The 23,550-nt window shown below is 39.0% G+C and overlaps 1 protein-coding gene across 2 annotated transcripts; it reads right to left on the minus strand.

Moving 5' to 3' along the window:
• Positions 1-434: 434 nt before the first annotated feature.
• On the minus strand, positions 435-22,875 carry stat3 (signal transducer and activator of transcription 3 (acute-phase response factor)). Of its 2 annotated transcripts, XM_072442793.1 has the most exons (22): positions 22,726-22,875; positions 21,792-22,035; positions 21,109-21,283; positions 20,336-20,436; positions 18,869-19,020; positions 16,684-16,842; positions 15,585-15,677; positions 15,437-15,496; positions 14,715-14,744; positions 13,792-13,885; positions 11,618-11,665; positions 11,445-11,528; positions 10,402-10,500; positions 10,167-10,302; positions 8,830-8,882; positions 8,647-8,741; positions 8,416-8,555; positions 7,102-7,326; positions 5,666-5,708; positions 4,361-4,420; positions 2,780-2,877; positions 435-1,693 (listed from the first exon to the last, which is right to left on the minus strand). In XM_072442793.1, the coding sequence occupies exons 1-22, from the start codon at positions 22,851-22,853 to the stop codon at positions 1,653-1,655; spliced, it is 2,358 nt and encodes a 785-aa protein (XP_072298894.1). In that variant the 5' UTR covers positions 22,854-22,875; the 3' UTR covers positions 435-1,652. The 2 variants fall into 2 exon arrangements, with proteins under 2 accessions (XP_072298894.1, XP_072298895.1); XM_072442794.1 differs by lacking the exon at positions 4,361-4,420.
• Between the last annotated feature and the right edge of the window lie 675 nt (positions 22,876-23,550).

Consider the following 23,550-nt stretch of genomic DNA (forward strand, 5'->3'; position numbering starts at 1 on the left):
AGGTAGGTTGATTGATTATATACTCTGGAGCGACTTATATGTGATATTATTTGTTATTTTCACACTTGCAACCGCATTTCATACTCCAGTATGGTTTTTTTTCTTTTCTATTATGCATTTTTTGGCTGGTGCGACTTAATAGTCCGGAAAATACGGTATTTTTATTTGCACCTGTACTTTTACATAAACTCGAGTACTTCTTCCATCACTGTCAAAACGCACAATATCGTCCATGGATTCGATACAATTTTACAACCACGACAATGCATTTAATTACATTTTCTAATCGAAAACTGCATATATTTGGTCAAATTGGGTCAAAGGACACAACAAACCGCTAAATTAAACGTCATTAAACCAGTTTTCATATCGATTTCCTTTCCCGGCGAGGGTCACGTGTCCGATTTTAGTTCATTAATCCACTCCACAGTCGAGCTACACTTTATTGCCCTCTGTCAACAAACGTACATTATTTCACAACGAGGGAAAACATAGATTAGACGAGGCTAAACAGTTTTTTTTTAGGTTACAAGTAAGTACACATTCACAATATATTTTCATACCGACTGATAAAGAGTACAAAAATAATGATACAAGAAGTCAAAGAGTGAAGGTGAAAACGGGGCGAAACAGCGCTTGGACAGACATCGTAAATAATTTACATGTAATCGTTTCAAAGAGAATCTTAAAAAGGTAAAGTATGCCATATGAAGGTTATTTAGTGTTTTTATTACGAATTTCTTTTTTTGCCATAACATTTTTGTTATTTTTGCCATAGATTTTTTTTTATTCAATGTAAAAAAAAATACAATCGCATTTTTTTGACATGGAATTTATGTTTTTTGACAAGGATTTTTTTTTTTACATCCAATTTTTTTTTGTTTTTCATCCAATTTTTAAAAAAATTGACATCGAATTAATTATTTTTTTTACATTTAATTACATTTTTCTTGACATCGAATTTCATTTTTTTGACATTGTATTTTTTTTTACATCCAATTTTTAAATTTTTTTTTATTGTATTTATATACAATGAATATTTTTACTAGATATGATGTAAAAAACATCTCACAAAATAACCTTCATAATGCCAACAATCTTAATTAAAAATGCATTTAAATTTTGCACAATACTGTATTTTTAAACAGTTATTCAGCATCATGACTCGCGCCGCCGCTATCATCGGGCTAAACGTACAAAAAACCCTCATTTCCATTGCTATATGTCCAAGCTTATACAGTATTTAATGATTACTACGACATTATTATGTGAAGAGATCCATTCGTTTTTTTCAATATTGCGTAAAATACCTGATTTAATAAAATAAAATATTAAAATAAAAATATATGTTTCTATCCATAGTAATAGCTGTGTGTATTGTAGCACTGCAAGTCCAAATTGTACATTGTTGAATTAAACCGTCAAAAAAGTGGCAATGCCTTGGAAAAAGAAAGAAAGAAAACAAAAGAAAAAGAAAAAAGAATAATAATACAAAAGATAAGTAAATTCATTAAAATAAAAACTGATATTGGACGATTTATACAGTCATGTAAAACCAGACACTATGTACAGGTGGAGAGAAAATGGGCAATAACAATAATCTTAAAGCATAAAAATAAACAATATTTTAAAACAGGGGGAGCTGGGGGGCTTCAGATCGGCGACGCTACGTCCATGTCTAAGGTCAGCGACTCTGTGGGAACAAACAAATGGGAAATAATGGCTTTTTAATTATTAATGGGGAAATATTACTGTTTGAATCACTGCCTTGAATATCTGAATACATGTTTTAAATGTATAAATCAAATAGATGCTTTAAAATGTGTCAGAATGTTCAAAGTTACAGATTGGAGGCATTTTCTCAAAACTGTATTTGATCTTCACAAATGGAATGGGCCCTGTGCACAGCAACAGTTGGCTAAGCTAACCCTTTCACACAGCTAATGCTAACATTCATGAAATCGTCAAATATAATATAAACAACCAATTACATTTTAAAGTAAAGACTGTGATTATTTTGTGGAGATCATTTTAGTTTGTTATTTTAATTTGTTTCATTTTTTTTCATTTGAGCCTCAACAGTAGAATTAGCATTAGCGTTGAGACAAACATGTCATAAAGGAAGTACTGATGCTAACACTGAGCTAACCAGGTGCTGCTGTGCCCAGACCCCTTAGCGACAGGAAGTACTGATGCTAACATAGCGCTAACCCGGTGCTGCTGTGCCCAGACCCCTTAGCGACAGGAAGTACTGATGCTAACACAGCGCTAACCAGGTGCTGCTGTGCCCAGACTTTATAGCGACAGGAAGTACTGATGCTAACACTGCGCTAACCAGGTGCTGCTGTGCCCAGACCCCATAGCGACAGGAAGTACTGATGCTAACACTGAGCTAACCAGGTGCTGCTGTGCCCAGACCCCATAGCGACAGGAAGTACTGATGCTAACACTGAGCTAACCAAGTGCTGCTGTGCCCAGGGCCAAGTCAAAGTATATAATTTGTGTTAAAATAATATATCTGCAGATCAAATGAAAAAGTGTGTGTGATATTTGTCCAGTTGAACCTTTAAACACAGGATTTCGCCTTCATCGTTCATCGTCATCATTTTAAATAAACAAATGACGTAAACTAAAATATTAAATGTGTTCTGATATCCCTCACATGTTTCTGTGCGCTTTTCATTTGCCAACATCCTCTAATTTTTGTATATATTGTGATTTTTTTTTTTTTCTTTCCTCGACCGTAAAAAGCCACTGCTAACGAGATCCTGTCGCTCACCGAGATGGCCCTGACTGGCCTCGGCCTCGTTGTGCATGAGCGAGTCAAGGGTGCGTGGCGACATGGGGAACAGGTCGCTGGTGTTTCCCGAGTTGGTGCTGCAACAAAACACACACAAAAACAAGGGACAACGTTTTAAAACACTCTCACGCCAAAACGCACATTCTAAAAGCTAAAAACGCCTCATTCTACTCAACGAACACACACGATGGATCAGTGTTTGGGAGATAGTGAGGTGAAAAGACCCGACCGGGCATTTATCTTAGTGAGATAAATGACAGACCCCGACGTGTGGAAAAAGTCAAAACATGCGCTGTCTAGTGCTATTTAACACAACAAGCAACGATCACCAAATGTTGTTAATGGCGGCTAATGGCTAACGCTAACACCACATTTTGTTTTTATCGTAAGAAGGATGTCACAAAGTTCAAATATTAGTATTACAATGATCATGGTTTAAGTATGTATTGGGTTTATTTAATTTATGTTGTCTAGTAGTAAATTAAAGGCAATTAATAAAAAGTTAATGAAGTTGAAATCCAGTTGTTTAAAAATTGTCAAGTTTACAGTCAATAATCTATCAGTAAAAGTATAAGTCTTAAAGCAGAGTTTAGATTTTGAAAGATTTAATTAAGTCTAAGTTTGTCTTATTTGCGCAGGCGATATTAAAGGACACATGTTATGCTAATTCCCTCTGCTGCCGGTAGATGGAGCGCCAACTCAATTCCTGACATGAGAAATGCCTGGCCGATATTATGTAATGTGTGCTTTTAGTTTTTGATTTGAAGGCCAATAGCAATAAAAATAATGCATATAATGTGTCCTTTAATTATTATTTTTTTCTTTAACAAAAAATATTTAAATTGAAAGCAAATACTGTGGATATAAATCCTGGTTCATACATAGTTTAATTTCATTTTTTGCCATATTGTCCAGCTGTATAAAATGACCAGCTGTAACACATACATTACTTAATATTTAATACTAAAAAAGGTGGCATAAAAACTAGTACTAAAGGAAAATGTGTATGTTTTGTTTTTGTTTTACTTTCTCTTATCTTTCTATGCCATTTTTTTCGGTATAATTTTATTTTGCTTTTCATTTAAAAAAAATTTTAGCACGTACATAATGACGTCCTGAATAAAGGTTTTGAGTTCAAGTGTTGGATTTTATAAATAAAATTCACTAGAAAAACGTGCTAATTGATTCGATTGGCTAACCCTGACCACAAATCAGCACGATGATTTATCAAAATCACCACATTTGACTTTTACAGCACATTCTTAAACACTTTGTTCATGCTCCTCACACTTTACTCCTTTAACTGCACTTTAAGTAACTTGTACTAGTTCCACCACTGCCGTATACAGTATATTTTCTTGGTGAGTTCTGGTGAATCCTGACACTTGCGGTTGGAAACGAGCAAACGTGAAATGACAGAAAAGCGCCCGACACAAGTGGAGGATGGGTGAGAATGACGATGTTTCGTGTGAACTCAAAACGTACAGCACACAGACAGACACAGACCCCTCCGGCATGCGCCCCGGCCCCCAGCCCTTCCCCGCCCCCCGCTGCGCCTACCCTGGGAATCCGTTACAAAGCAGATCACTGTCCGGTAGGTCCATGAACACCGAGGGGCACCTACAACGACAATAACTCGCTCAGCAAACAAGCCCCAGAGGCGGTCGCAGAGGCGGTCGCAGCAGCAGGCCACAATCTGCTCAGTATCAATCTGCTCAGTATCAATCTGCTCAGTATCATTTGGCAAGATTTGTTTGTTTGTTTTTTATATGTGGGAAGCCTTTCCTTTTGCCACTCGCCGTGTCCTGCAGGCGTCGACAAAAGTATCGAAACTTGGATGCAAATCGACACTAAAAAAATAGATAAGACGCAACAGGCTAACAAACTACGCCACTGTTGACGCAATAATACGGTTAAATTAAAGACGGGTACAACTGCGACTCGTGTAGATTATTCCAGCAATTACTTTTTGAGATTGTGAAAAGTCGGCGAATTTACGATTTTCTTTCAGACGAACTGTGACGAACGGTGAAGTGATAAATATACTCCACCGGGAGGTGGAGTATATTTACAGACTAAAATCATCGAAAACACACATTTTACACATTTCGCATTGAGCCATTTGCATTTTAATGTACCGTATTTTCTGGACAATAAGTCGCACTGTTTTTCATAGTGTGACTTATACTCCGCAGTGACTTATATGTGATACTATTAACACTTTATTATATCATTTTGTTGGTTATTTTCACACTGACAACCGCATTTCACAAGAGGGCGCTCTAGGCTCTAAGCGACGCAGAAGAAGAATCTGCACTTCCTCTTCCTCTGGAGTTTGTGGAGTTGTTTAGAAGTGACAGAGGAAGAAGAATTCAATGGATTTAGTGATTTGGGGTAAAACTGATGCTTTGGTAAACTTGTTAGCATGTTCTTTATGCTATAGTTATCTGAATAACTGTTAATATGTTACTCTAATCTGTTATTATTTTAAATTGCATGTCTGTTCATGGATTTTAACAAATAAATGTCCCTAAAAAATGCGAAATTTGAAGACAAAAGCGTGACAAGTCTGTCAAGATTATGACAAAAGTGGTTGAAGATTTTGTCAACAACCGAGGTGCACTATCATTTTGTCATTTCACTCATAACATTTCAAAGACTAAATTTGACTAAAGATCTTAAGAAGGCGTCACTTTCAATCCTAATATTCAAGGAATAGAACGAGACAAGAACGCATTCGGCTTTGTCACTTTCAACCCTCCAAATAGACTTTGCGTAACTCTCTGGCGTCTTCTGCTGAGCGGTCGGGTTTCTGTGTCGCACGTGGATTTGCGGTAAAGAATGGTGTAACAATAAGATACTCACGGCGTCACGCAGATGAACTTGGTCTTCAAATAAGGCTGGATGACTGCAAAAGAACAGAACAAAAACTCCATTAAAACTGAACACGGCGAGACTCAAACGGGACTGATTCGGATGAAGACCAGGACTTCTGAGCCACGAGCCGGGACCGAACCCGGACCACGTGCGGTCTAAACCAGGGACCACCCCAGGACTCAACTACATCCAGATCTGAAACCTGGACTTTAACGCTCATTGTCCAAAAGTGTTTTACAAAATGCGTTCAGACACATTCACTTACCGCTAGTATATATGTTCAATGGATGTAGACCTTATTACACCTGCTTAAAGCTAGAAAAAAAAAAAAAAAAAGCTTAATAATCGTACATATTTAGCGTTAATTTAGTAGAAATGGCTTAAAACAAGATGATATAAGTTTTATGCGATTTGCAATGATATAATATGTGGATTTTCCTTTTCGATATTTGTCGTGAAATAACAATCAATCAAAACAGGAAAACTCATTTCAACTGGGCTGAGACCGGGACCAAACCCTGGTCTAAACCCTGGACCAGAAGAGGACCAAAGCGAGTCTTGGAAACTGTGATCGAATCAGGTCCAAACTACCAAATGTGTTTCCTACTCACAAATTACACATTAACTGTTTCTTGAGTAAATTAAAAAAAAAAATAAAAAAACTATTGTAGGGTCGAAAGATACAGACAAAACAGAATATCAATCCCTTTTTATTGAGTTTCCCATTAAACATTAGAGATAACCTGAGGATATTATGACAATCCAACTGAACTGTCTTAAACCTGTCTTTAAATGTACTAGTTGAAGTAAAAGATACTAACCCTATTTAACATTAAAGGGATAGAATTCCAAGAAAAGCAGCGCAACAGCATCGACCGCTCACCGCTTTGGACTTTACGCATTACGCTCACAAACAAACAATACGCACGGATCACTGCAGAGTTCTATAGTGTTCAAATGTATCCGATGATCCAGCTTGTCCCATAAACTAACCCCTTTAATTGTATACTAACCCCTTTAATCTGGTCTTAGTTTGTTTAAAGATATCCGGGCGGGAGCAAATGATTACACGCCTTGTACAAATCATTTTAACTTTTTTAAGTTAACAAAAAGGGGATTTGTTGGTGCATGATAGTCGTGTGATTAAGTAAAAAAAATATATAGCATTAAAAGGATTATACCCTTATCTTTTTTTTCATTTTGTATTTTTAATCGGCTCTTATTGTAGCATTTTACTCCAAACGACACACTCGATAATCAAATTATGCATTCACAATATTATCTAAATGTCGATACTGTATAAAGATATTGCCCCGCCCCTTTACATTTTTATGCAAATCGAGAATTCTCAAAAAGTTGGCGTCCCCGCCTCCCGTTACTCGTTGACGACGGCGAAGGGGGACGCGGTTGCCGGGGCGACTCACTGCTGGTGGGGTCGCCTCCTCCCATGTCGGGCTCGGGCGCTGTCTCCGGTCTGCAGTATTTGCCGAACGCGTCCTCTTTGGGGATCTCCGGGTACAGGTAGACGAGCGGCGAGACCAGGATGTTGGTGGCATCCATGATCTTGTAGCCCATGATGATGTCCGCGAACGACATGTTGTTGAGCTGCTGCTTGGTGTACGGCTCCACCGACTGGATCTGCGTCTTACCTGGAAAACAAACCATGTAGGAATGAATAAAAAGAGTTGATGTGTACGTATGCTAGTTATTCAGATAACTATAGCATAAAGAACATGCTAACAAGTTTACCAAAGCATCAGTTTTACCCCAAATCACTAAATCCATTGAATTCTTCTTCCTCTGTGTCACTTCTAAACAACTCCACAAACTCCAGAGGAAGAGGAAGTGCAGATTCTTCTTCTGCGTCGCTCAGAGCCTGGAGCGCCCTCTTGTGGTTGTCAGAGTGAAAATAACGAATAATATCACATATAAGTCGCTCTGGAGTATAAGTCGCACCCCGGCCAAACTATGAAAAAAGGTGCGTAAGTCAGGAAAATACGGTATGTTTTAGTTCATATTATTTGCTTTTGTATTGTAATCTGTATTGTGAGATCATTTAATTGAGGGTTAAAGGGTTACAGTTAAATAGTACACATTTTAAATACTACTAGGATTTTTTTGTAAAAACTACATTTACCGCTTTAAGGCAAAACACTAAAAGCAAAACTACATATAATTTTGAATAGGTTTTTTTGGGTGAAAACGACAAAATTGTCCAATCTGCTCCGACATTGTTAAATACTTTCATTTAATCCACTCAAACGCTTACATTTACACGGGACATTGTAACTTCAAAGATACATAAAGATCAGCTCTTAAAGTAGCACCTGCGCATAAACTTGGAATTGATCAAGAATTTGATGGAACGTACAGAAAGATGTGTTGATATCTAATTCTGAGCCGGATTGTATCTAATATGTCAACAAAATGAACCAAGAAATTTAAACCTGGTTCTGTCCATTTTTCAGATTCAAATATCCCAAATACGCAACATTTGTTTTTGCACATTTAGATATAAAACCTTTTATTGTCTACGCGCTTTCCATGTCATTTTTGCCCGAAACGTAACACAACTGACTCTTTCCACCTCTGTTCAGCCACCTCAGCCTCTCAGTTTTCTCCTCTTCACCACCGAAGTGTAGTTCACGAGTAGAATTGTTAAAAATCAGACCCCGAAGAACCTATGTTTTAGTTTTTTTCCCATTTCGCGACACCTCGCTCGTGTTCCTGCCACTCACCGCTGATGTCCTTCTCCACCCACGTGAAGGTGATGCCGCCCTCTTTGCTGCTCTCGCTGAACCGCAGCAAGAACGTCCCAGGGGGTTTGGGACTGAGGATCGCCCTTTCCCGCTCCTTGCTGATGAAGCCCATGATGTAGCTGCACAAAAGAAAAACGCACAAAAAGGACGTTATCGCGCGTTAGGTCTCGCCTCCGGGCACCGCGTTATACAGAAGACGAAAAGCCTCACCCCTCGTTCCACAAAGCCAGAATGTACTTCTTAACCAGGTCGATGATGTTATCCAACCACACCCAGAAAGAGAAGCCCTTGGCAGCCATGTTTTCCTGCAAATGGGAACAAAAAAAAAACAACAATATGAGACTGAACCAATGCAATTCAATATCGTCTGAAGTAACTCGAGAGGCGCAGTACCTTACAGAACTTGGCCCAGGTGATTTGGCATCCGGAGTAGTTCACGCAAGGTCCTGAACAAAGATTGGAAGTGGTTTTAAAGGCTTTATCGTGGTGTTTTGGGACTGTCAAATCCAAAAAGTCGTACAGAAATCGACAAAACAATGCGGACGCCATCCTCGATTTCAAAACTGTGTGTTTGGGCCTCAGAACTCCTGGCATGGACACGATAAATTGATATCTTTGGAATATATGGAAAAAGAGGCCGGGAAAAAGGCATCACAAAAAAAATGGTTGACACAAACTGGGCAGATGATAAAGGACTGGCCCGACATCATGACAAATTTAACAAAACATTTTGACTCAGAATGTTTTAACCCTTATTACGTTGGATCCCCCCCCCCCAATATTTACACATTTTATTATTTTATTCTTGTTCACTCTAATCCTGCCCAGCAATGATTTTTTTATTTTTTCATCTTTGTTTTTGTCTAAAAAAACCCCCAGAAAAGGCATTTGTTTTTGCACAAAGTTGAGTTTCACGTTTTAATTGTGTCAAGAATAGCGGTTGGCAATATATGAATCACAAGTTTATTGTTTATAATAAATAAAATGCTACCAAAGGAGTTGGAGGACTGGCCCGACATCATAACTGACATGCGGAAAATGTAAAAAAAAGTAAAATAAATAAATAAATAAATAAATCACATCTGGACTCAACTTGAAAACAGACAAATTTGACCAAAAAAATGTGGACTAAAATGTTTTAATCCTTCTTTACGTTGGATCCCACCCCCATATTTGCACATTTTATTCTTCTTATGTTTAGTAATGTAATTTATTTTATGTTTGTTTTCGTATAAAAAATGTATTTGATTTATTTGACATTTTAGACCGTTAGGTTGACAATATACCACATTTTAGAGCAACATTTGAATCACCAGTTTATTATTTATATTAAATAAAATCCTACCAAATGAGCTGATTAAAAACAAAAACGTGATATGTAAACTTTCTAATACGAGTTTAAGATGATGTTTCTGTATTTTTAAGTAATGTAATTTTACAGACATTTCCCATTCCTCTGTTAATCAAACCTCAACTAATACATTTAAACACGCATTAGATCGTCTGAATATTGTTATTGGGATAAAAATGTATAAAAGATATTAATTTTAATCTAGTCCAGAAGCATTTGAGATACAATTTACACGTGAACTGCTAAATACGTGGTCTTACACTGGTCCCAATGAAGTTCAAGGTAATTCTAAAACAACACGGAATTGACTAAATTATTGCTTTGACGATTGCATTTCCTCAAATTTACAACACCAAGTTCAAATGGGAGTTGGTCTTACCCAGCAGTTTCTCAGCCAGCGTCGTGAGCTGTTCGATAGTGAGCCCCCTCTTGGTGGTGGAGGAGAACTGCCAGCTCAGGACCTCGGCCACTTGGTCCCACGTGCCGACCGGGGGCTTGGTGAAGAAGTTGACGTTCTGGAAAGCGACAAACGAGATGAGGTCACCCAAAAAAAAACGTTACCGTAAAAAAAGAGGGGAGACGCGTTTGTGCCTCCGCTTCGGGCGCCGTCTTGCCTTCGGGTGGTTCGTTAGCATGTTGTACCACAGGATGGAGGCCCAGGCGTTTGGCATTTGGCAGATGTTGGAGATGACGACGACTGGCAGGGAATGAGTCTGGAAAGAGGAAAGAGGGAAGCAAAAATTAAAATTAAAAAGGCGCCGTACCTCATTTTTACAGTCTTGAAAATCAGAGCTACCGTATTTTATTTATCTTTTTTCATAGTTTTGGCCGGGGTGCGACTTATACTTATATTTATATTTATATACTTATACTCTGGAGTGACTTATATGTGATATTATTTGTTATTCTCACACTTGCAACCACATTTCATACTCCAGTGCGACTTATATATGTGTTTTTCTTCTCTATTATGCATTTTTTGGCTGGTGCGACTTATACTCCAGTGCGACTTATAGTCCGGAAAATACAGTAGTTCCCTCGCCAACGATCAAGGACTGAACTGACATAAGACAAATGGAAAAACGGACTTAATTTGGAAATGGACAAATTGGAAAGGCTAAATGGGAGTTTTTTTAAAATATTTTTATTTCAAATGTGCTGTGATTTTTCTCGTTTTTTCTGTTTTCTCTTTTTTTTTTAAATATTATTTCTACTTGTTCTTGTTTCGATTTTAGCACTCTGGTTGTGTTTTTGGTGTTTTTATTCTTTAAAAAATAAAATAAAAATGTATTAAAGAAAAACAACTTGTTCATTAAATTCCTCACTTTCTTAAGACCCATTCCAATTATACCGTTGTAATTCGTTTACGAGCACATCTAACAACTTTCAGAGGCCAGAGCGGATTTTTTGTCACGATAATGCTAACGACAACTAGCACGCTAACTGGTTCTTAGACAATAAAACACTTACGCAGTTCTATGGTGGGCCTTTTTGAAATTACTGCGTGGAAAAATGTGATAAAATGTCGCAAAAATATCGACATCCCAAGTCATTTCCAAAACCGCGCAGCCCTCACTCAAAACGAGACGGACGATTCTAGCGTCACTGAAAAGCTCTGGTGACCGGGCAGACGCTTGACCCACTGTGTGACACTCACCTCCAGGTCGATCTTCAGACCCTGGTGGTAGACTTCGGTTTCGAAGGTGATGAGGTGCAGCTCTTCCGTGACGATTAGAGAAGCCTGCGAGAGAAACGAGGCGTAAAATAAACGCGTCTTTGACCAGAGGCGGAGCAATGACATCGCAGGTCAAAACTTCAAGCAGAACTTACATCGCTGTTGGTGCGACCGCCGTTGCCACATCTCTGCTCTCTCAGGGTCTGCGGAAGGAAAACAGGAAGTCACGCCAAACGGACACTTTGGTTTGAAACACTCACTTTCATTATTACGGAGCAATAATGGGCAGGATTTACATGGGATTTAAAGTGGCATTATCAAACCAAAATGTCCCACAATTTGTAATTTTTATTAATAATACACTTTATTTGTGAAATAAATCTCTATGTCCCGATCCGATCACGTGATCAGAAATCGGGCCGATCACATGGTTTCAGACTCGATCGAAATTGGACGTCACCTCCCGATCACTGATCGGATATACATTTTACTCTTATTAGTTTGATCAGCGCTATACATTTCAAGCTTATTATTAGTCTCTCACCTCTGTATAATGCATGAATGGATCGCAACATTTTACTGAACTACTTGGTAAACTTTAGTTTTGTTTTGCGGCGTGCGATCCTGCCACAGCAGAGCGCATCACACAGACTAAGGAAAAATGCTCAATAACTGTGGCATCGACAAGCAACGGGTCCATATCATTTTGAGCGACAAACTCTGCTAATATGAAGAACGCCATGGGTGAGACGACGTGCGGTTTGGGCGAGGGCGTCATCACCATTCCGGAGCACAGACACTGGGTTCGGGCTGATGCGGCGTGATAGACACCGTGGCAACCGCGAGGATCTGAACACTGGCCCCTGGCTTACTCAAAGACATTCAGACAGATTTCATCAAGAAAAACATATATTTTATTATTAAAGCCAGAAGAGTATTAAGAGTGCAGTTCTGAAAAGCACATCATGGCCTGACTTTATGACACTGTTGCACTTTCATTTAATACACACTTTGCTTATTTGTTCACATGCTGCTGGGTATTTTAAGTTGAGCTACTATTTTTATTTAATTCAAATTTTGCACTATTATTTCTTATTCAAGCTACATCAAAGAAATAAAATAAAAACTGGAGACAACCTGTTTATGTTGCATTTGTGCATTTTTAAAAATGTTATATGAAAGTATTGGATTGATACTCGGTATCAGCAGATACTCAAAATCAGATGACTCGGAATCGGATCGGGGCCAAAAAAACCTGATCGGGACATCCGTACTATCTAGAAGCCTTCTCCATATTTCAACTTTTATTTAGTTAAAAACCTATTCCAAAAACCTCAATTTTCAAAGAAAAAATTGTTTGACTAAAATTATCCTCTTTAACTCACCAAGTGCTTAACTCACCAAGTGTTTAACTCACCGAGTGCTTAACTCACCGAGTGCTTAACTCACCGAGTGCTTAACTCACCGAGTGCTTAACTCACCGAGTGTTTAACTCACCGAGTGTTTAACTCACCAAGTGTTTAACTCACCAAGTGTTTAACTCACCAAGTGCTTAACTCACCAAGTGCTTAACTCACCAAGTGCTTAACTCCTCAAGTGCTTAACTCCTCAAGTGCTTAACTCCTCAAGTGCTTAACTCCTCAAGTGCTTAACTCCTCAAGTGCTTAACTCACCGAGTGCTTAACTCACCGAGTGTTTAACTCACCGAGTGCTTAACTCACCGAGTGCTTAACTCACCGAGTGCTTAACTCACCGAGTGCTTAACTCACGGAGTGTTTAACTCACCAAGTGTTTAACTCACCAAGTGTTTAACTCACCAAGTGCTTAACTCACCAAGTGTTTAACTCACCAAGTGTTTAACTCACCAAGTGCTTAACTCACCAAGTGCTTAACTCACCAAGTGCTTAACTCACCAAGTGTTTAACTCCTCAAGTGCTTAACTCCTCAAGTGCTTAACTCCTCAAGTGCTTAACTCCTCAAGTGCTTAACTCACCAAGTGCTTAACTCACCAAGTGCTTAACTCACCAAGTGCTTAACTCACCAAGTGCTTAACTCACCAAGTGCTTAACTCCTCAAGTGCTTAACTCACCAAGTGCTTAACTCACCAAGTGCTTAACTCATCAAGTGTTTAACTCACCAAGTGCTTAACTCACTAAGTGTTTAACTCCTCAAGTGCTTAACTCCTCAAGTGCTTAACTCCTCAAGTGCTTAACTCCTTAAGTGCTTAACTCCTCAAGTGCTTAACTCCTCAAGTGCTTAACTCCTCAAGTGCTTAACTCCTCAAGTGCTTAACTCACCAAGTGCTTAACTCACCAAGTGCTTAACTCACCAAGTGCTTGAACTCTGCAGACAGGCTTCCGTTATTGGACTCCTCCATGTTCATGACTTTGGTGTTGGTGCCGAGGATGTTAAATTTACGTGAACTACAAAAACACAAGTCACGGTTTATTTGTGACACATTAAACTTTCTATTTGATGTCGGTGTAATCCCTCATTCGTCCAGGCGTGTTCCATAGTAGAAAAAACTTCAGTTGTAGTCATCTGGGCTCAGTTAGAGAAAAAATAAATAAATAAATAAATAAAAAGCTGTAAAGAACGTTACATAGGTGAGACGAAACAGCCTCTACACAAGAGGCTCTATCAGCACTGAAGAAATACAAGTTCAGGACCTCAGAGCGCCGTGCATCTCCATCTTGAAGCCTCTAATCACTCGTTTGAAGACGGTGAGGTGAAGGTTTTAAGCAGGGAGAAAAGATGGTTTGAAAGAGGAGTCAAGGAAGCTATTTTTGTTAAAAAAGAAAGACCTTCTTTAAACAGAAATGGAGGGCTCAGATTCAATCTTCCTGGTATCTATAATGGAATACTGAACCCCTGGAAAGGTAGAGGACCAGAACCAGGACATTTAGATGCTAATCAGGTACTCAGGGTGGTTGAGCCAGTGTCTCACAAAGACAAAGAGGATTCTAATATAGCCCATTAAAATTCTGAATAGGCTAGCTCGGTATATACAAGGGGGGAGTTTCTGTTGAAACAAACAACTCTTTCTACTTCAGGAAGGCTCCGCCCAATGGGCTGGACTTACCACAGAATAGGATAAATATCGGAGTTCTCGACCTAAATTCTTTTATTGACAATGACTCTTGGATGAGAGTCGAAACGTCTATTTTTTCTAACTGAGTCCAGATGACTACAACTGAAGCTTTTTCTACTTTCTATTTCATGTTTTAAGAAGCTACAAACGGTGGAACTTACCCTCGAATGGCAGCGACGTCCCCAGACTCCCTGGGAAGATGGACAAAACAAGTTAGTAGTTAGCCACATTTTCTAACTACGACGTTCCCACTTTTCTTAAAATTACAGCTATTAAATATTGATGACATTCTTATTTATCAAATATTTACCTTTGTTCTTATGATAAAACGTGGTAAATCTCCTCATACCTTTAACAACTACCGTATTTTTCTGAATATAAGTGGCACTTTTTCCTTAGTTTCACACTGAGAACCGCAAGAGGGCAATCTAGGCTCTAAGCGACGCAGAAGAAGAATCAGCAAAAAAAATTGTTCTCTATTATGCATTTTTTGGGCTGGTGGGCTGATACTTATAGTCTGGGAAATACGGTACTTGAAATGTCAAGTCCAAACTACACAGGAATTTCCCCGTTGTGGGACAAATAAAAGGTTCTTATCTTAACTAGACAAGCACAAAATCTTTGTTTGACATCGCGGAGTGACTTTATAAATACTTCACTACCAAACTGTAAAAAGTATCTGAAAGAAATATAACTATTTTTTGTTCAATGTGATTTTCATTTGTGAATCATCTGACCAGAAGTGAAGCTTTTCTGTCAATCTGAGCTAAATAATTAATTGTGTGTGTTTCAGGTTTCTGCCACTCTCCATCACACATGAACTTTATGTCATTGTACTCTATGAAAACTTCTGTATTAAGAGGAAAAACTTTATAATACTCACTTGTCAATGCAAACTTTAATTTTCAACTGGTAGTTCAGCTCCGGGAACTTCACCAATAACCTAAAAGTGAATAAAACGTTCATTTAAACCCATACAATGACAGTGAAAGTCCTTTGACTCCATGTTATCCTGCGTGGACGTTGCGTACCTGACTTTATTTGTGAACTGCACTCCTGTTTTGATGACGAGCGGGCGGTCCGGGTGCATGGGCATACACGGCTGTCGCTCCACCACGAACGCACTGAAACCACACGGGGAACTGTAAACATCCTCTGAATATGAATATCTCACTTATGTACAGTATGTGGAGTGTGAGGCTGGAATACATAAGATATACATAAAGAGATGAGGAGGTCTACAACGTTTGGAACAAGATCAACACTAGACACGGGTTATATTTGTTATTTATATTATACGTCGAAGTGCGTGCACCGGCTGTCTTTGAAATCAATGGCTCAAAATAATAATCTATATATTATTATCTATATAATAAATAATCTCAGACTTTATGAGACCATGATTTAACAAACCAATGAAGGATTTATTCATAGTTATGTGTGTTTATCCAATACTTACAGCAATACAACAATACTATTAAAATGAGGAATGAAATGTGGAAGGAAACAACAAAATAAATAAATCAAAATAAAGGACTTTATAAATTAAAACATAAATTAATTTGAAAAAATACATGACATACAAAACACACTGGTTCTTTATTTTTATTTTATTATTATTATTATTATTATTATTTTTTTCATTTGACAGTTTTTCTTTCAATGTTATTTAAGTCATTTTTAGTTATATTTTATTGCCGTTAAAAATAATAACAACATGAAATGTAGAAGGAAACTACAAAAATAAATAAATAAAATAAAAGACTTTATAAATAAAAAAAATACATTAATTTGAAAAAATAAATACATGACGTACAAAACACACTGGAAACACTGTTTTGTTTTTTTGAATTATTATTATTATTAATATTTTTTCTTTCAACGTTATTTAGAGTTTTTGTGACAATGGGGTTGGACGTGAGTTTTTTTGTTATGTGACGGTATTGCTGTCAAGTTATTTTTTGTTATATTGTATTGCCGTTAATAATAATAATAATTAAAAAATATATTATTAATAATAATAATAATTTTCAAAAATGTCCTCTGAATCCTGCTCTGACATTTGTTTGTAGGTTATGGGATGTTTTTAGTATAATTCCAGCATGAGTAGATGTACAGAGAGCGTTGTACCTCTTCATGAGGCTCCTGAACAGGTCCACGATCTTCTCCTCCAGAGCCGGCCGGTGCTGGATGATGGGATCGCCTTTGTACGACACCTTCTGCTGCAGCTCCTCCAGTTTCTTGATCTGCTGTCGGATCTGGAGCTGAGACTCGGCCAAAGACGTGATCCTGGAGGGACGAGGAGAGGAAACACGTGACACACATGAACGGCAAACCACCCTAACCCCATACTACATCAGTTACCTCATTTAAGATTCAATTATATCGTATTTTCCGGACTATAAGTCGCACCCTTTTTCATAGTTTTGGCCGGGGTGCGACATTTATACTTATATACTTTATATACTATACTCCGGAGCGACTGATATGTGATATTATTTGTTATTTTCACACCGTATTTCATACTCCAGTGTGACTTATAAATGTTTTTTTCTTCTCTATTATGCATTTTTTGGCTGGTGCGACTTATAGTCTAGAAAATACGGTATCTTTATTTTAGAATATTGTCACAATCCTAACATAAGCTTTGCCAATGGAACATGTTTTGTTTTTTCTTATTTCAAGATCAAAAGCTAATTATTATTATTATTATTATTGTTTTGCTCATGTAATTGAGAAAAGGCCTTTTCCTTATTTTAATCAACATGAGACATTTAATCTCTGTTCAACTGGCAAACTTCATTTTAATAGTCAACATATACTGAAATCAAGATAAATACCACTTAATTCAAGCACTTGTTCAGTTAATGTGTTATTTATCTTACATTATTATATCTTATATCTCTAAATTCTTTTAAAACCTCACTGAACTTTTTTTCATTTTTACTGGCTTTAAATACAAGTTGAGCCGTCGTATTTTCTGCTCCTATCTGTAAATGTGTACAACACTTTGGGCAGCTGGAACTGTTGTGTAAATGTACTTCATAACTAAACTTGACCGTAACCTTTTTAATTTTTTTAATTTTTAATTTTTGAAGCAAATGTGTCTCTTTTCCATCCTTTGAAGAAGAAAATCAGAAAAAACAACATTTATGGCCTGGAAATACCTGCTATTTTTGGTTCTAAAGACTTAAAACCTTCAATATTTAGATCTGCCGCCGGTTAATCATAAATACAAGTTTTAGCACACCTATTTCAAAGTGTCTACAACGACAAACGCAGCGCTGAACTGAACCCGACACTTGTAACCGCGGTCAAACATCGTTCCCGATGTTTGAGCCAGGGAACGATGTTTGAGCCAAGGAACGACTCGCTCAACGATCGTTCCCCGGCTCAAACATCGTTCCCCGGCTCAAACATCGTTCCCTGGCTCAAACATCGTTCCCTGGCTCAAACATCGTTCCCTGACTCAAACATCGTTCCTTGGCTCAAACATCGTTCCCCGGCTCAAACATCGTTCCCCGGCTCAATCGTTCCCTGGCTCAAACATCGTTCCTTGGCTCAAACATCGTTCCTTGGCTCAAACATCGTTCCTTGGCTCAAACATCGTTCATTGGCTCAAACATCGTTCATTGGCTCAAACATCGTTCCCCGGCTCAAACATCGTTCCTTGGCTCAAACATCGTTCCTTGGCTCAAACATCGTTCCCTGACTCAAACATCGTTCCTTGGCTCAAACATCGTTCCCCGGCTCAAACATCGTTCCCTGACTCAAACATCGTTCCTTGGCTCAAACATCGTTCCTTGGCTCAAACATCGTTCCCCGGCTCAAACATCGTTCCTTGACTCAAACATCGTTCCTTGGCTCAAACATCGTTCATTGGCTCAAACATCGTTCCCCGGCTCAAACATCGTTCCCCGGCTCAAACATCGTTCCTTGGCTCAAACATCGTTCCTTGGCTCAAACATCGTTCCTTGGCTCAAACATCGTTCCCCGGCTCAAACAGAGCCGGGGAACGATGTTTGAGCCAAGGAACGATGTTTGACATCGTTCCTTGGCTCAAACATCGTTCCCCGGCTCAAACATCGTTCCCCGGCTCAAACATCGTTCCTTGGCTCAAACATCGTTCCTTGGCTCAAACATCGTTCCTTGGCTCAAACATCGTTCTTTGGCTCAACGTTCCCTGACTCAAACATCGTTCCTTGGCTCAAACATCGTTCCTTGGCTCAAACATCGTTCCCCGGCTCAAACATCGTTCCTTGGCTCAAACATCGTTCCTTGGCTCAAACATCGTTCCCTTGCTCTCAGTGGTCACCATGTTTCGAGGCGGTCCAGGCAGATGTTGGGCGGTCCTCCGATGCAGGCGATCTGCTGCCTGCGTTTCCAGTCGGCCAGCTCCTCGTCCGTGAGGTTCTTCTGCACGTAATCCATGGCGGTCAGCAGCCCCCCCATCTCCGTCACGATTTGCTTCAAGGACAAACAAGCAAGAGACTGTTTAGCACAAAAATCTACCGTGAGGCGAACACTAGAAACATTACTTTAGGTGTATTTGTCGTCGGAGTCATTCCCTGTTATGAGGCATGTCAAGATTATTCAGTGATTTAGGATTATTCAGGCCACAATATAATCTTAATTTAAAGAACAATCAACAATGGAAACACATATTAATGTGTGTTTATGAAACGATGGTGATCGTGTAGAGCACATCATATTAATAAAAACTGTCCAACATTAAAAAAAATCCGATGTATGAAAACGTATGTACATCTTTTTAGTTATAAGTTTTTCTAGAGCAAAGTTTGATTCCTAAAACAGACATACTTGCTTAACATCAGTGGTTACTTTAATAAATCCAAACCGAAGTAAACCTCGGAGGTTATAGCGACTATTTTGTAATTTAAAGAAAGAAAAAACTAGAAAAAAAGCAATCTAAATGCAAAATACTGTTTGTTTTTGTCAGAATAAGAATCAGAACAAAGTTTACTGAAGACATTTTACAAACTAGGAACTTGCTTTAACATTTATTTAAGTTCATTTTCATAACGCTGGTGGTAAACTTGAGGAATATTAGCGCGTTAGACAATGAATAGACAATTACCAAAAATGTGTTCAAAATTGTTTGGTTGATGTCTCTTTAATCGCGAAAAATCATTAAATCGTGATGTTTTTTTTCTCACAATAATCATAACACTGAAACTCAACATCGTGACATCACAAGCTATTTAATTGGGCAGTGTCACAATATACACAGGCGATTTAATAAATACCGTATTTTCTGCACTATAAAGGCACACTTTCCATATTTTTTCCTATATAAGGGAAACAAAACGTGTACCACACAAAATGAAGTCAGTAAAGCACAACCAGAATTAATCCATATATAAGACGCATTGGATTATATTTTTTGAGAAAATTAAAGGGTGGAAAATACGGTAATTAAGTAGAACTGGCCCTTGTAGTATTATGATTTATGATGTGTTGCTCTTTTGTTCGGACGTTTTTGAACAATAATAAAGATCAACTTAAATCAAGCAGTGACACACAATTTAACCCATTTCTTCCACAATCACATGATCTTGTGGTAAACTCATTTCAAATTCCTTTGCAAACATGGGACGCATTAGTCGCGTCTTACTCATTTTAATAAGCGTGCAAACTGAACTACCATTCTGACACCATTTTAAATATTTACGGACTCATTTGACAAACGTCCTTCTTTATCGCCTGCGTTTCGTCCAGTAAAAGCTCTGAGCGTCAGGCAGAGACTAAACAAAGCACTTACTCTTCGAAGCTGGTCCAAGGCGCTCAGCATCTGCTCGAGTTGGGCCATTTTCTGCCGCGTGGCCGCAGCCTGACTGTTCCCGTTCAGGTCCTGGGACAACTCTGTGAAACGACAGGACAAATGACCACTGGGCCGAGCAAGCGCGTCGTTTGTAGAAGGGGAAAAAGCTCAAGAAAAGTGAATGTTAATACTTAATCTGTCGTTTTATAAGTGTGAATGAATGAAAGGAAAACCCGATGAGAGGCCGAGTCCAGGGGGTCCCAGACTTTCCAGGCCAGAACCCCCAAAATAACTGTACTGACACACTGTATGTGATCTTAGCCCCCCGACTGCTGAACTACATCGTCGTCAGTGGATAATTTCAAGTTGCAATCCAGTTAAAGTCAGGTTAACTTCTGTTTATTTGAGTGGATTATAACCATATTTTCCGGACTATAAGTCAATAACAAATAATGTGATGTTATTTGTTATTTTCACACTTGCAACCGCATTTCATACTCCAGCGCAACTTATATATGTTTTTTTTTCTTCTCTATTAAGCATTTTTTGACTGGTGCCACTTATACTCTGGTGCGACTTATAGTCCGGAAAATACGGTATGTACGGTGTGTATGATTGCCATTTTGGTGGTAATGCTTTATGAATAGACGCCGCTAAACGCCCCTGGGACCCCTGTTTAGCAAAGAAAAACAATTTGTTTGGTCGTTTAAGCGCGCTCAGAGCTAAACAACCAAACTTTAAACGTAGCGATTGCGTCCAAGCGTGGGCCGCACCTCCTTGGCTTTTCAGGGTCTTGTAGTTGAAATCGAAGTCGTCCTGCAGGTTTTCGAGCATTTTCATCTTCTGCTCCATGTCCTGCACACGTTTCCTGATGTCCTGGAGGTTGTGCTCGAGGATCTGCTGCTTCTCGGTGACCACTGTCCCCGTGGGGTGTGCGGCCTGACCGTCCTGCGGAGAAATAAAGCAATAATGAGCAATCGCTGGTGGAAGGAGTACTCGAATTTGTTATTCGAGTAAACGTACAGATACAGGGGCTAAACAATGACTCGGATAAAGGTAAAAGTATCACATGAAAAATTAAAATGTAATGAAATACGTAGAAAAGTAATAACATTTTGCATAGATTTTGAGAACTATTAAAGAATCTAATGTACCGTATTTTCCGGACTATAAGTTGCACCTTTTTTCATAGTTTTGTCCGGGGTGCAACTTATTTATACTTACTTACTTTTACTTATACTCCGGAGCAACTTATATGTGATATTATTTGTTATTTTTATACTTGCAACCGCATTTCATACTCCAGTGCGACTTATGTTTTTTTCTTCTCTATTACGCATTTTTGACTGGTGCGACTTATACCCCGGTGCAACTTATAGTCCAGAAAATACGGTAGTGATAATATCGTACCGTGAGACACTAAAAGGTTCATTACTCCCGGTCCTTGTTGCCGTACCTGTGTGGCGGTGGTGGCGGTCTGCAGCAACCGTTGCTCCTCCCACAGGCAGCGGGCCACGATGCGAGCGATCTCCATGGGCTTCTCCAGGTACTTGCTCTGGAGGTGCTGCTTGATGCGCCGCAGGTTGTGCTGGTACAGGACGTTATTCTCTTGCAGGAAGCGGCTGTACTGCTGGTCGATCTCCCCCAGGAGGTTGTGGAAGACCAGCGTGGCGTGGGACTCTTTGTTTGCCGCGTACGCCCTGGAAAAAAGGCAGCGTAAAATACGTACATGATGGAGAACGTTCTTAAACTATAAGGCATGTCGGGTGTTCGGTGAGCTTCCGTGATTTAAGGTGCATTCGCTTCACACTAGAGATGTCGCGCTTGTTTGTGTGTTAATCAATAAATCAATAGTTTTTTCAGGCCACAATGTAACCGTAAGAACAAAAAAAAAAAAAAAAATCGTAGGCAGCAAAAATTTGAAGATCAAGTTTATTCTCCAAAAAAGTAAAACTAAACATAAAGTACTTTTTTAGCCGTCTATTTATGTGACAACATTTGACATTGTGACATACAGGCTTTTAGATAGAGACCCGTCTTCCGGTATTTTGCACGGGGTATTTTAAAATGTGGACGGGCATTTTCGAGTGCAGGGACGGCCATTTTATTGATAAATCTTAGAAAAGAAGGGAATATTATCATTAAATCGGGCTGGGAACCATTTGACATTAGTCCCCCATTACAGTTAAATTTGCATGCTGCTCCCTGATTGGTCAACGAAATTTGTGTGCTTGGCTCTGATTGGCTGCCGAGCCGTGGTCCGGAGAATGCCGAAGCAACTCGTTTTTTCGCCTAGTCGGCCCCCGTTCCCCCGGAAAAAATTATTTGGACGGGGTGTTTTCAAATCCAATCTAAAAGCCTGTATTGAACCCGAATGCCCGAGTACTGACCAGTCCTGGCTTTCGATCCAGGGGGCGAGGAACTGCCGCAGCTCCATGGGGAAGCTGTCGCTGTACAGGTGATACAGCTGCTCCAGGTTCCGCGTCTCCAGCTGCTGCAACTGGTTCCACTGCGCCATGACGACAGGAGTCCGCTCGCGCCTGCACAGAGACGAGCGACCAGAGGCGTTCATACGTGCGGAATTCTCTATTTCCGCTCCGTCCACACCCATATTGAAGGATATTTATGTCATTTGTCTGCTCTTCTCACCAGTAACACGTAAAAGAGGATGTTCTGTGGTCACAAAGATTATTTTTTCCCCTCAATAAAACACAAGATAAAAAGAACATTAAGTAAACATCCAAAGAAACAAAATTGTGGCACATTTAAATGAAAATGTGAGTCAAAAATCTGTCAAATTTCAAGTTTCTATGTCCGTACAGTCTTTTGAGCGTTGGTGTGGCCTTTTTTTCCCTGCTGCCAAAAGTACGTTCCGAAGGTATTTATTTACTGTGCCCATGATAGGAGTTTTGAGGCCCAAGTTCAGAGAAGCACAAAAGATCAGAAATATCAACTTCAGTTAGCCTTTCGCTCGGATGCCAGTTTTACACGCTAATTATTATCCAAAATAAAAAGGTTTACACTCTAAACAATATCTTTTAACAAGGCTTTGGCGTCTTGTAAATGTAGTCGATGGGTCGCTACAAGCCGGAAACGTCTTGATCGTTCATAATTTGCACGATTTTTTGTTGTGGTTTTTTGCAAGCTAATACAAATGGCTATAGGGAAAAAATACAGTCACTGGCTCCGGAGTCCTCAAAGTTTTACCAGACTAG

This window comes from Eucyclogobius newberryi, unplaced genomic scaffold (assembly GCF_026437365.1).
Source record: "Eucyclogobius newberryi isolate DKJ021-1_F unplaced genomic scaffold, fEucNew1.0.hap1 SCAF_13, whole genome shotgun sequence".
NCBI classification, from domain to species: Eukaryota; Metazoa; Chordata; class Actinopteri; order Gobiiformes; family Gobiidae; genus Eucyclogobius; species Eucyclogobius newberryi.

Excerpts from the sequence above, each read along its gene's own strand:
- stat3 (XM_072442793.1), bottom strand. The coding sequence starts at position 22,853 with ATGGCGCAGTGGAACCAGTTGCAGCAGCTGGAGACGCGGAACCTGGAG. Across the intron at positions 21,284-21,791 it reads CCGCCACCACCGCCACACAG|GACGGTCAGGCCGCACACCC; the intron begins GTACGGCAACAA and ends ATTTCTCCGCAG. Across the intron at positions 11,666-13,791 it reads CTGCAGAGTTCAAGCACTTG|ACCCTGAGAGAGCAGAGATG; the intron begins GTGAGTTAAGCA and ends TTCCTTCCGCAG.